Source organism: Mercurialis annua, linkage group LG2 (genome assembly GCF_937616625.2).
Source record: "Mercurialis annua linkage group LG2, ddMerAnnu1.2, whole genome shotgun sequence".
NCBI classification, from domain to species: domain Eukaryota; kingdom Viridiplantae; phylum Streptophyta; class Magnoliopsida; order Malpighiales; family Euphorbiaceae; genus Mercurialis; species Mercurialis annua.
The window spans coordinates 4,072,551-4,085,860 of NC_065571.1; the positions used below are offsets into that span (position 1 = coordinate 4,072,551).

Consider the following 13,310-nt stretch of genomic DNA (forward strand, 5'->3'; position numbering starts at 1 on the left):
AAAAAAGGTTAAAAGATCACCAAAATGATCTAAAATCGATCAATTTTTTTTATCATATATTTTTCACAAATTAATTTTTTTATACTCCCCATATTTCCACTTTATATTTAAAAGTTCTCCCTATATACAATATATATATATATATATATATATATATATATATATATATATATATATATATATATATATATATATATATATATATATGAGATATCTAATATATGTCGAATGTATCTTTTGTAGGAAAAAATAAAAGCGTAAAATGTAAAACGATTATTATTTTTTGGATAAAAGTTAAATTTTTGGATTCCAATTTAAAAATGAAGAAGTGTTTTTAGATTCCTTAAAAGTAATTATCCAAGGCCCGCTCAAGCGGACCAGACTTGGACACCCGTCATTTATATATCTGGCCCAATAATTAGCTTACGTATATGACCAACCCATTCAAAAAAGGCCCATTATCTACGAAGTCTAAACTAACTTGGGCCGCAAGCAGTTCAATGAAAACGTTTCTATACCCCAATTAATCAAAATCCAACCCAGCCCATAATCAAAAAAGCATTTTTTCGCCCTCTATTCTTTCTTTCTTTCTCAAGTCTCCCATCTCCTCCATCTAACTCTCTTTAAGTACAAATTAATTTCTTAAAACATTAAAAAATTAAGAACCAAAAAACAAAACCTCTAATACATTTTTTTGTTTCCCAATCATTTTTCCCGTTCTCCGATTACAGTTGCAATTCGACAAATTCCGATCGATTTCACAGCTAGAATTGCACTGTCTCAAAATCAGCTGAGTGACGACGATGTTTTTCAGCGGTGATCCGTCGACTCGTAAGCGAGTTGCTTTAGGAGGTCGAAGTACCAAGGAAAGAGATAGACAGAAGCTTCTAGAACAAACTAGAATGGAGCGTCACCGTCGGTTATGGTTACGGCAGCAAAATACTTCCGCAATTAAAATTCAGGTTCGTTAGGTTTTTGCTTTTTTTATTAATCGTCGTCGTTAATTTAGTAACTGTTCGGCTCTTGCAATGAAGTTATTTATGTTACATTTGAATTGTTTGATTTGAAATTGTTGTTTGTATGTAATTGAATGTTTGACTTATTGTTAGTAATTAACAGAAATGGTTTAGAGGTAGAAAGGCTTTGGAAATTGAGCGCGGTAAGGTTCGAGATCAGTTCTATCAAACCTATGGGGATCATTGTCAAAATGTGGACTGGTAGCTCTACTTTCTTGTTTATCTTAATTTTAAGGCCTAATGTCTTAAAAAACCCCGACCTTTTAGCCCCTTTTCAATCATACCCTGACGTTGAAAATTTGTCAATTTTACCCTATTTTGCATTTTTGTGTTTCAATTGTACCCTGAAAAATTAAATTAACGTCTTTTGCGTTTGGAAATTTGTTTAAAACATTCTCCATGTCTCGCATATATTGATTGTATATTTTTAAAATTTATTTAAATTTAGTTAAATTAATTAAGAATTTAAATTAGTGTTAATTTGATTATGGTTTTTAGTTAGTTTTTAAAAATAAAGGACTTATTTGTACTTTTTTGAATAAAAAAGAATTTTATTTCATGTTTAGACTTAATTAATTGAATGATTTCATCATTTAAGTAAAAAAATTAACAAAAATTAAAATATTGGGGTACAATTGAAAACGGAAAATTCAAAAGTGGGTAAAATTGACAAATTTTCAACGTCGGGGTGGAATTGAAAAAAAGTTTAAAGGTGAGGGGTTTTTGAGTGATTAGGCCTAATTTTAATGTATGACATTTTGAATTAGTTTTTTGATTATTTTTTTGTTTTGCGTTATCCAGGCATTCTTTTGGTCCGGATTCTGAGTTCCTACGTCAACTATTCTTTTTCTTTAATGCGCATAACAGTGGTGATCTTGCTATCCTCGTTGAGACCTGTCAACGGCTTTTGCAATTTGCTCGAGATACTGGTATTATTTTTAGAAAGCCATTCGTTGCTATTATTTCAAGTTGTTTTGGTCATTTGTTGTGTGATTTTCACTACGAGTTGTGTGCACTTTTTTTTTTTTTATTATTAACCAATTGTTACAACGCAGCAGGGGATATCGTTAGCCTGTTTGGTGGAATAAACTACATGGAGAATCGTTCTTTAGTGGACTATAGGGTGAAACAACTCTCTTTCTGCTGTATTCAGGCGGTGTTTGAAAATAGGTTGGTTTTCTTTATTATATTGCTCGAATCTTCTAAATTTGTGCCGCACAATTATGTAGAGTTTGTTACCAGTTGCGTGCGTAAATTTAACTTGTGATATCGTTGCTTTTAGTGTCTGATAACTATCCAACTGCTCGATGCTTTTTCATGCGCAGCTACATGCATATTGATTTCTCTCATTATAGCTGTCGACATTTAATGCTGGAGCTTCCTTTGCTATCTCTGTCCTTTGCATATGTTCTTCATTGATGAGCATACATGATTATTGGATTATTCTCATTCTAACCGTGGAGTTCTTTGATATCAGAATATGCAAGCCATTTCCATGTCTTGTTGATTCTCTAGTCGATTCAAGATAAATTTTCATTTTTCTACTTTTTGATATATTTTCATTTGTCTACTTTTTGTTTACTTGATTTTCTTGTATTACTTGTTCTCTGCTTCTTTCTTTGCCGCTTCTCTTGATATTGTGGTCTAAGATATCTAATTTTATAGAATCTATTATTAGAAAAACTTCTGTGAAGTTGCTGTGAAGAAATTATTTTTGGTCCTGTAATTTCTGTTAAAGTTTCTGACTTTCTGTACCATGTATGTGTTGCTTATGTGCCACTTCTTTTGGGACAGAGGGCAATTGAAGAATCAACTTCTGATGACAGGAGGAAAATCTAGTGAACCACTGGCTGTTCTGCTTGAAGTTGTAGTTTTGTTGATAGATCAAAAACGTCCATGGGCATGTAAAATTGTTGGCTATCTTGTGCAGAGAAATGTCTTCAATTTATGTAGACAGATTATTCTTGTGATAAAGGTATCTATTAATTCTATTCCTGAACACTTTTTTTTCCAGAATTTCATGCCGGTGGCGGTATGTACAGAGTGTCTATGCAATGACATTCTTTGTTGCAATTACATTTTCCTATCTGCTGGATGACTGTTTATTTACAACATGACATTATGCAAATCAATGGTTTAGTAAAAGATATGGCCTTGGAATTGCAAACTTGAGGTAGTGTAGTTGGGATTCATTGCTAAACATTATTTGCTCATGAACATTTCCTTTTTGAATTGTTAGTTACTTAAGAATTTTAAGGAATAAATATGCTATAGTGGGAATTTCTTTTGGATATTGATGAGTTTTTCTTTGCGCCTTTAGACACTTAAAGACTGGTGTCTTCTCTGTGTGCTTTTGGAAAAAGAATCTTTAATGTTAAATATGTTCAATTGTCAAAAAATTGTGCGCAACATCATATAAGTGGAATTAGACAATGCAATATAGTATTTTTATTCCTTCTGCTGTCATTTCAAGGCCTTAATTAGATGCTCCTTTCATAACCTGTAAAGTTGTAGGATCATATATTGTTTTGCTAAAATGTATTTGTCAGGCTGCATACTCCCTTGGCTATGGACTTACACATTGTTCTCCTTAATGATTTTCAGGAAAATATAAAGGATTGTGGCTTTGTTGGAACATTATGTTCACTGGAGCACGTGCTTTCTCTTGTCATTCCTCACGTGGGTCAGAAGCCATGTATTTGCCCAGAGATTGATCCACAATGCAGTTTCTTCTCTCAGATTCTGACAATTCCTTTTTTGTGGCAGCTTTTTCCAAATTTAAAAAAGGTATGATTATGTGTGGTGGAACGGTTGGTTTATACAATTTTCCCGAGAACAAAACATTGTATAAGTTTTCAAGTTTTCATTATGCGCTGGAACTTCTAACATCTATACCTTTCATTAACACTCTTTTAGTGTCAATTCACAGTTAGTCGTTGAGAATCCTAGATTATTTTACATATAATTGGGAGTGCATTCTATGACCAGGTTTATGCAACTCGTTGGCTGAGTGAATTCTACATTCATCAAATGGCACTTTGTGTGCAAAGCCATGCTAATGTACTGCCAAAAGATGTTTCAGTAGAATGTCCTGGTTATGCCTGCCTCCTCGCAAATATGTTAGAAACTGCCGGAGTCTCTTTATCTCAGCCTGAATGTTCTTTTGATATGGTAAGAATCCACAATTGTTTTACCAGATTGCTGTGCATTCCTTATTACAACTGCCTAATATCTTGGTGTTTTGTGGAACCTTCTAAGTTTTAAAGCTAACTATGCTTCTCTTATTTATTTTAATTAGGCTATTGACCTTGCGGCTGTTGTAACATTCTTGCTGGAGACACTCCCTCCTATAAAATCATCCAGTCGAGAAAGTAAAGCAAGTATGCATTCTTGATCATGAAATTCTCAAATTCACTGTTGTTTACTGTTATTATCTGTAATTTTGCCCTCTTGAACTGTTAAATTGAAATGTCCAAATTCATGTAACTGCTCTTCTTTAGGTTCTACACTTAGTGAGGAGGATGCCTCTGTGCCTGATGATATGGAAATAGAGCTGAATAGAGATCTGGAACAGCAGATAACCAATGCTATAGATTCCCGCTTTCTCTTACAGTTGGTATGGCAGCTTGACACTTGCCTTTTTTTGCTTTGTGTTGGTCTATTTACCTTTGACATCTAGATACAGAAATTTAATTTTTAATTTATGTTGGAGCAGACGAATGTTTTATTTGGAGGAATTTCACTGCTCAGTGATTCTCGCTATGGACTAGATGAAAGAGAGATTACAGCCGTTGGGGCTGCATGTGCTTTTCTGCATGTCGCTTTCAGCACTTTACCCCTTGAACGAATCATGACTGTACTAGCTTATAGAACTGATCTGGTTCGCGTTCTTTGGAAATATATGAAGCAGTGTCATGAACAGCAAAAATGGCCATCCTTGCCTGAGCAATTATCACATCTCCCAGCTGAAGAGCCTGGTTGGTTACTACCTCTGGCTGTTTTCTGTCCTGTATACAAGTAAGTCTGCATGTAAGGCTGCGTTGGTTACCAACTTTGGTATTTGTGTTATACATCTCTTTCCAGTGGTAGGGCATCACTTAGACACTTTACCTTTTAAGGTTTATGTGAATAGCTGTTTTGGGGTCAATCTCTCGCTCTCTCTATTAACATTTCCAGCCATTTTATTTTTCTTACTCTTACCGTCATTCAACAGGCACATGCTTACAATAGTTGATAATGAGGAGTTCTATGAACAAGAGAAGCCACTATCATTGAAAGACATCCGGTGCTCAATTGCTATCTTGAGACAGGTAATTTTTGTTTTGATGAGTTCTGGTTGAACATTTTACAGAAGTGAGATGTGTATAGACTGTTACTTTCACTAGTTTGCTTGTACATTTGTTTTGTGTTTTACTGCCTTGCTACATCAGAAATGTGGTAGTTGTGGTTCTTATTTGTTGCATTGCTATTGTTTCTGCAGGCCTTGTGGCAACTCCTATGGGTGAACATGAATCCCACAGCTCACAAGAATATTGCGAAACCTACTACAAACAACCTTGCGTTTAAGCGGAAACCGGTTGAATCTATTAGACACACAGTTACTGTTGTAGCTTCTGAACTCCTTTCTCAGGTATTAGTTGAATATTCTAGTTTCTAAAGATATAACCCTTAGTTGTTGGTGGTTGTATGACACACAGTTGCATGTTTTAATTTGGGAATTTTCCCTTATAACATATTTAGTCGCAGCATATTTATAGTGGTTAATGAGCTAATATGCTATGTTATTGTGTCTAATACCTTAATTAAAATGTAGTTGCAAGATTGGAACAACAGACGGGAATTTACTCCTCCCAGTGACTTCCATGCAGATGGCGTTGATGATTTCTTTATTTCTCAGGTAGGCATATTCAGAATCTGTCAACTAATTCATCGTGTTATTGTTTTTCTCACATCCTATTTTCAGGCTGTAATAGAAGGAACCAAAGCAAATGACATATTGAAGCGAGCTCCTTTTTTGGTACCTTTTACAAGTAGGGTTAACGTATTCAACGTAAGTTCTTAAAGTCTTCAATTATTTCTCTTGAATAATTACAATTGCCTGAACTGTAGTTAAGTGTAGCGTTCTCTATACCCGTGTCCATCTATTATGGACCTATCTATCTATGTTTTCCTTGGGAAAAATCGTCCAAATGACTGAACTCTCCTCCAGCTAATTTAGTGTGGTTTAATCTTATATGAGTAGTCCTTGATCTATATATGGATGTTTTCCATAAGGAATGTAATTGAAGCATGCGAGATTTCTATCTCATACAAGCTTTAATTTGATGACTGTTTGATCAAACTCTATGTTTTCCATGTGGCAAGATCATTATCATGTTGAAGATGTGCCTGATATATGTAGTTTACTTATATTTGATTTTCTTTCAGTCACAACTATTAGCAGCCAGGCAAAGACAAGGTTCCACTAGTGTTTTTACAAGAAACAGATTTAGAATTCGACGGGATCATATTCTGGAAGATGCTTATAATCAGATGAGTACATTGTCTGAAGAAGATCTACGGGGAATGGTAATTTCTTGTTTTATGTAAAGGCTTTTCTATTGCGGGTGGGTATGCTTTCTTGTCTCACTATGGTTGTCTTTCGTTTACAGATTCGTGTTACATTTGTCAATGAGTTTGGAGTAGAGGAGGCTGGCATTGATGGCGGTGGAATTTTTAAAGATTTCATGGAAAACATTACTCGAGCAGCATTTGATGTGCAATATGGTTTATTCAAGGTCTGAAATTCATTTTCTGCTACATTAATGCATGCTAATCTCTCCTCTTTCTTCCCATCATTACATGTGAACGAGCATACAGATATCTTGCTTTTCTTATAGGCAATTATTTTTTTGTTTCTTTATATTCTGTGCTGTGTTGCAGTCCTAGTTATGTTAACTTTTATGCTTGCATTGTATATTCAGGAAACATCCGATCACCTTCTGTACCCTAATCCTGGCTCAGGAATGATACATGAACAGCATCTTCAATTTTTCCATTTTCTTGGGACTCTTCTAGCAAAGGTTTTGAATTTACCTCCATACTGTTATACCTTTATTATAACATAATGTTGTTTGTTCCACATCTGTTTAAATCTCAAAGATCAACTGCATTCTGCTTATTTGTTAGCCTATGTTAATTCATATAGCAGTACATGTATACCCTTGTCATTTGAAGTTGTCCATATTGTTTACTTTGTAAAGCAAGATTAGACTTGGTTTAAAATAGCTGTGTGGTTGTTCATTGGTAAGTTATCTAAAATAACAACACGGTGAAGAACAGAGTTTCACTTTATTTTTATGCTTTTGTCTGTTTAGCTGTGCTGATATGTCATGGATTAACTTTGTGGTTGATTATGCTGAGTCTGAGTGTGTTTCTTAATAAAATTTTGTGGACTCACAAGTGAGGATCTATAGATATGGCGTACCTAGGAGGTTGGATCTCTAACGAAAAAGAAATTTTTCGCTAGATATTTCCATGCTGTCAAATTTGAATTTTGGTCCAAGGCCTTTTCAGGGTTTCAGACTCGGGTGCTCTTTGTTGTATAATATGCTTCGGTCAGTATGAATTAATAAGATTGGTCTTTTATTTCTAGGCCATGACTGTGGCTGTACTCATGTTTTGATGTCCCTAAATTTGGAATGCTCTGCTGTATTTGGTTGCCTCTTTTGAGATTTCTCAACTTCAAGAGGGGTAACCTTTCACTGCTCAAGTCTGACTACTTGTGCGCATGCGATGATATCTTTGGTATTATCCCTAGTTGGTATTCCTGCTATACATTGTTTGCTTTACTTAGTCCTAAACTTTCTGCCAGAAGAAAGCCACAGGAACGAATCCTGGACCTAAAGTCTAGAGGAGGCAGTTTTTGCATATCTGTATTTATTGAGTTTGGGTTTTGGTGAAAGGGTGACAACTCTCTATTATGGTCTGGGTACTGTGTTCTTTAAACATGGAGATGGCCTCTCTATGATATGGCAAGCGGCAGCATTCTTAGAACAGCTGCCTTGTGCTTGGTTCCTGGCCTCCTAATTACCACAACCCTCGTCAGTTGTTGCATTTTCGTCTAATCTGTTGCATGAGTCTATGGTTCCACCTCTGTAGCTGATGTAGTTTTCATCTAAATTCATATCTCTAGATCATAAACATTTCGCTGTTTAACCTATTTGCTTGCTTTTTGATTTTATTTTGCAATCTGTGTTATGTCTTTGCCCTGCAGGCTATGTTTGAAGGAATTCTTGTTGATATTCCATTTGCAACATTCTTCTTGAGCAAATTAAAACAAAAGTAAGATCTATGTAACATATAGCATCTGCACTCCAATGTTTTATTTACATGTTCATGGCTAGCTTCTGCCAGTATTCTACTCGTACATTAATATCTTTTCTTCTGCATAGAGATATTAGATGTTATTAACTCTTAGAGTTGGTGAGATGGTGCAGAATGCTATTAGCTTTCTATTTTTTCAATTCCGATATCTAATTTTTGAATTATTAGCGAGATTTTTCCTTGTGAATGTTTGGAACTTGTAATGTTCTTAGTGTCATTGCTCAATTATTTGAATGTACTTGTTGTACATAAGAGTACAGGCCTGAAAATCCATATTAAACTTTCTGTTGTTAAATCGATGTTACTTTCTCTATCTTGAATATCTGTTCAATTTGAGCGTCATTTCTTTCAATCACTTTATGTAAAAGAGTAGATAAAGCATGTTATGCCATTTGATTGGCAGAGACTTTACTTTTTTTTTCTTTCAATACTTCTGACGTCAGATACTATTTGCAAGTAAATGCTGCGAGTCTGTGATATCATTGACACTTTATCTATTATTATTTTAATTTTTTGGTTGGATTATCAGGTTCAACTACCTAAATGACTTGCCTTCATTGGATCCAGAATTATATCGTCATCTAATTTTCTTGAAGGTTTGCTATTCTTACTAAATGCTTATGATTCGAAATGGATTATTCCTTTAAATCTGTAGCTATCACCTTTTACACATGCACAAACACAGATTCTTATTTTTCACACTTATCTTTCTGATCTGCAGCATTACCAAGGTGATATTTCCGATTTGGAACTCTATTTTGTTATTGTGAATAATGAATATGGCGAGCAAACAGAAGAAGAGCTTCTTCCTGGAGGAAGAAACTTACGTGTTACTAGTGAGAATGTTATAACTTTTATTCATCTTGTATCCAACCATCGACTGAATTTTCAGGTATCCCAATTTTTTTTTTCCATTTGATCTAATTTCATTTCAGGTTTACCTTGTACTTTCCTCTTCATATGGTTGTTATACTATGACTGATTTTCAGATACGCCAACAAAGTTCTCATTTCTTGAGAGGTGTTCAACAGCTTATACAGAAAGATTGGCTTGACATGTTCAATGAACATGAAATTCAGGTATTCTACTTCAGGAATTCTGTCAACTTATTTGGACACAGCTGCCTTTTATTATTAACTACGTAGTTATCATCAGTATAAATGATTGGAAGGATATAGTTTCTGAGGCCAAAATAATTTGTCTTGTATTTAGTGTGAGAGACCAAATTTGGGTCAGTGAAATTAATTTTATTATTTAATTGCAGTGCATTTAGTCTGTTCACTTGAATGTTCTTCATTTGTATTATATGTCTGTTACTATTGCATGGATACTGCCTTTTGACTGCCATGACCGTGAGGGAATTGCTCTATTTTTCTGGTTTATTTCTATCTGTTGTTCTGGCCGCATGAGTGTGTGGTGTGTATAGTTGGATGGCAATGCCGTGGTTAACTATATAGTATCTAGAATTTAGCTCACCTTTTTTTTGGGTTTACAGCTCTTGATAGCAGGATCGCTAGAGAGCTTGGATGTTGATGATCTTCGTGCCCATACCAATTATGCAGGAGGTTATCACCATGTAAGTTATGTTTCATCTTTTGAAGCTGAGATGGGAATAAGGATAGAGCATTATTGACTTTGTAAACTCTTGCTTAAAACATGCATAGCTACACTATAATTTGTTTCTTCATTTTCTTTTTGATGGTTGGAAATACAGGCAGAAAAATCCCTCAAGAAACATTAGGACAACGAAAAAAAGGCTAATCACCTCAAAAACTACCGACCTTTCATTTTTTTTTCAATAACACCCTGACCTTGCAATTTCGTCAATTGCACCCTATTTCGTATTTTTACATTTCAATAGCACCCTAAAGTATTAAATTGAACTATTTTCATTTGGATAAAGTTCAAAATGAATCCTTCATATTTTTCAAAAACTCTAAATATCATATGATGTTTAACATTATATGTACAAACCCTCTTCTCTATAATAAAAAATAATTAAACTAATAACAAAAAATAAATAAATCCGTTCGAACGCCGCCGCTCTCCGTCACCACCTCCGTTCAAACGCCGCTCTCCGTCACCGGTCTTCCATGGAAGACGAGCTGCGCGTCTTCCATGGAAGACCTTCCTTTGGGGAAGACGAGCTGGTCTTCCCCAAAGGAAGACCAGCAGCTGGTCTTCCCGGCCATGGAAGACCAGCAACCAGCAGCTGGTCTTCCCGGCCATGGAATACCAGCAGCAGCTGGTCTTCCACGGCGAGAAGACCAGCAGATCTGCTGGTCTTCCACGGCCAGAAGACCAGCAGATCTGCTGGTCTTGGTCTTCCGGCCATGGAAGACCAGCTGGTCTTCCATGGCCGGAAGGAGGCCAGCTGCTGGTCCCGGAAGCGGCGGTGGGTGGTCGCGGATTCAGAAGCGGCAGCGGGTCGAGCAGAAAAGATGTCGGGGAAGATAATTTTTTTTTTAATTTTGAATTAATGGAGAAGATGGTTTATTTGAACATATTTTAAGTTAAGGGACTTGTTAAAATTTAGCCAAGTAGAAAATAGTATAAAATGATCCTTAGATTTGGTTATTTTATAAAATTTAATCCTTATAATCATGAAATCATCTATTTTTTTTAATTTAGGGTGCTATTGAAATGTAAAAATACGAAATAGGGTGCAATTGATAAAATTGCAAGGTCAGGGTGTTATTGAAAAAAAAATGAAAGGTCGGTAGTTTTTGAGGTGATTAGCCCGAAAAAAAATACAAAATTCTCCTAGTCGTTTAAGTTATATACCAGTGACATAGAGGAACTCCTTAAACTATTCTGTAACTTGGAAACTATAATGTTTGTTTTGGTGGATGACTAATGGCCACCTGTGGTGGTGTCATCCTGCTGTAGTAAGCTGCTTATTGTATTGTTTCTTTTCAGGAGCATTATGTCATCGAAATGTTCTGGGGGGTTCTTAAAAGCTTTTCCCTCGAATATCAAAAAAAGTTTTTGAAGTGAGTCATTTTATCCTACTTTTATTTTTGAGTTCAACTATAAATTGAACATAAACTTGGTATAACCGGAAAGAATCATTTATTTTAGGTTTGTGACTGGTTGCTCACGAGGGCCGTTACTTGGATTCAAAAACCTGGAGCCATTATTCTGCATACAGAGGTAATATTATTGAAAACATTAATTAAATGGAGCAGTCAAATTCTGATGCTGACCTATCCCAATTGGTTGACGAGGTGCTTGTTGCCAAATATTGAAAAACTTTTCCTCTGCATTTTCTTCAAATTCATATTTTATTTTTGATTTTTATATAGGGCTGCTGGCAGTGCTTCTGAAGAAACCCTTGAACGCTTACCAACATCAGCTACTTGTATGAATCTTCTAAAGCTTCCACCTTATAGAAGGTTTGTCTCTATTATAAGAATTTTATTTTAAGGGTCCTAACTTTTAGGGGGAAAAAAAACAGTTGACCCTTAAAATAACATTGATTGGCACAGAACGATGAATTTTAATACTGCATTTGTTTTTTGAAATTCACTTTATAGATTAGGAGGATGTTATCTAATTAACAATCCCTTGAATTACATCTGTCATCATCTTTCTGATCCAGTTTTAACATTTCATCAATATAACTCTTTATATTCCTTCAAGCATTTTTCTGGTATTACTTTTTTTTTTGCCAGAAGTATTACTTGCTATTTACTTTTTGAGGTTAACTGTTACATGATATATTTACGGTACAGCAAAGAGCAACTGGAAACAAAATTGCTATACGCTATAAATGCTGAAGCTGGTTTTGACTTGAGCTGATACATTGTGCTGCGATAACACCGTGGGGAAAAAACCAGTCCAATTACCTTGGGATGACCATCATAATCCATGTGCTGCCGAGTGTATAGGTCTGCCAAGTGCTGTGCCGAAGACCCAACGAAGTTCATGTAGAACCTAGGCGGACCAGAATCAAGTTCGTCTTGAACCATTTAATGAAGGCGCAGTAAAACTAATTAAAAATATGGCATGGAATGTACATATGCTGGGACTTCTGCGGAAGATATGATGTATCTGAACTTTGTAGATGGTGAAGCTTTCGCAAGTTGAGTCCTGTGGGAGATAATCACTTGATATTGACTAGCTGTATCATTGCCGGAAGAATGCGCTTATATAGTGTATATGTAAGATGTGAATGACTAGTCCTTGCAAAAGCTTTAATGTACAGTGCATATTTTTGTAATATTTTTAGCAACTTTACAATCGTTTAGTTGCTGGGTAGAAAGTATGTTTGGATTATCTTGATCCCTTGATGATTAAGGGATAGAAAAGTAGGAGCCCTTTGTGGTCATGCTCTTGTTTCAGACTTGGGAGACCCTGTGTCTACTGTATTTTATAAAGTGAAGGTATTTTTTTTAATAAATAAATGTATTTGCTTGAGTAAAAATTTATAAATTTTGTAATTTTTTATTGAAAAGAAATAAAATCATGTTTTGTTTACTTATTTTTTTGTTAATTGTATTTTAAAATTTATATTTGTGAATTAATTTATTTGATATTAAATAAATGAATTCTATAAAATTTTAGGAATGAAATATTTAAATGATCTTTTTTAAATATTTCTGATTTGTCAAAGAAAAAATAATATATTTATTCTCTCAATTAAAGAATCTCTAACTATTCATAATTTTTTTATATTTTTTGGCCACTGTCAATAATTTATTCTTGCCATCGATATTTTTTTATGTTATTTTAACTTTATGAAATAATCTTTTTATTTTTTAGTTTGATTTGTTAAAATTTATTGATAAAGTATTATATCAAATGTAATTAATCGTAGATAAAAAAATTGAAGATAGATCAAAACTGTTTCTCTAATTCTACTATTTGGAAGAAATTGGAAGAAATAAAAGCTGATATACTTAAAAAGTAGAATTAGAAAACTTAATA

At 34.6% G+C, this 13,310-nt stretch overlaps 1 protein-coding gene across 2 annotated transcripts; it reads left to right on the top strand.

Annotated features, from left to right (window-relative positions):
• Positions 1–602: 602 nt before the first annotated feature.
• LOC126667733 (E3 ubiquitin-protein ligase UPL6) lies at positions 603–12,860 on the top strand. 2 transcript variants are annotated; one of them, XM_050360789.2, is made up of 26 exons: positions 603–962; positions 1,120–1,217; positions 1,818–1,945; positions 2,072–2,186; positions 2,811–2,991; positions 3,621–3,803; positions 4,005–4,187; positions 4,315–4,396; positions 4,517–4,632; positions 4,732–5,033; positions 5,230–5,326; positions 5,497–5,646; positions 5,830–5,913; positions 5,980–6,066; positions 6,444–6,584; positions 6,668–6,793; positions 6,980–7,078; positions 8,272–8,339; positions 8,911–8,977; positions 9,103–9,273; positions 9,371–9,460; positions 9,877–9,957; positions 11,301–11,374; positions 11,463–11,534; positions 11,687–11,776; positions 12,116–12,860. In XM_050360789.2, exons 1-26 carry the CDS (start codon positions 804–806, stop codon positions 12,180–12,182), a joined length of 3,111 nt encoding a protein of 1,036 aa, XP_050216746.1. In that variant the 5' UTR covers positions 603–803; the 3' UTR covers positions 12,183–12,860. The 2 variants fall into 2 exon arrangements, with proteins under 2 accessions (XP_050216746.1, XP_050216747.1); XM_050360790.2 differs by having other exon boundaries at positions 2,075–2,186.
• The last annotated feature ends 450 nt before the right edge of the window (positions 12,861–13,310 follow it).

Excerpts from the sequence above, each read along its gene's own strand:
- LOC126667733 (XM_050360789.2), top strand. The coding sequence starts at position 804 with ATGTTTTTCAGCGGTGATCCGTCGACTCGTAAGCGAGTTGCTTTAGGA. Across the intron at positions 1,946-2,071 it reads GCAATTTGCTCGAGATACTG|CAGGGGATATCGTTAGCCTG; the intron begins GTATTATTTTTA and ends GTTACAACGCAG. Across the intron at positions 5,914-5,979 it reads ATGATTTCTTTATTTCTCAG|GCTGTAATAGAAGGAACCAA; the intron begins GTAGGCATATTC and ends TCCTATTTTCAG.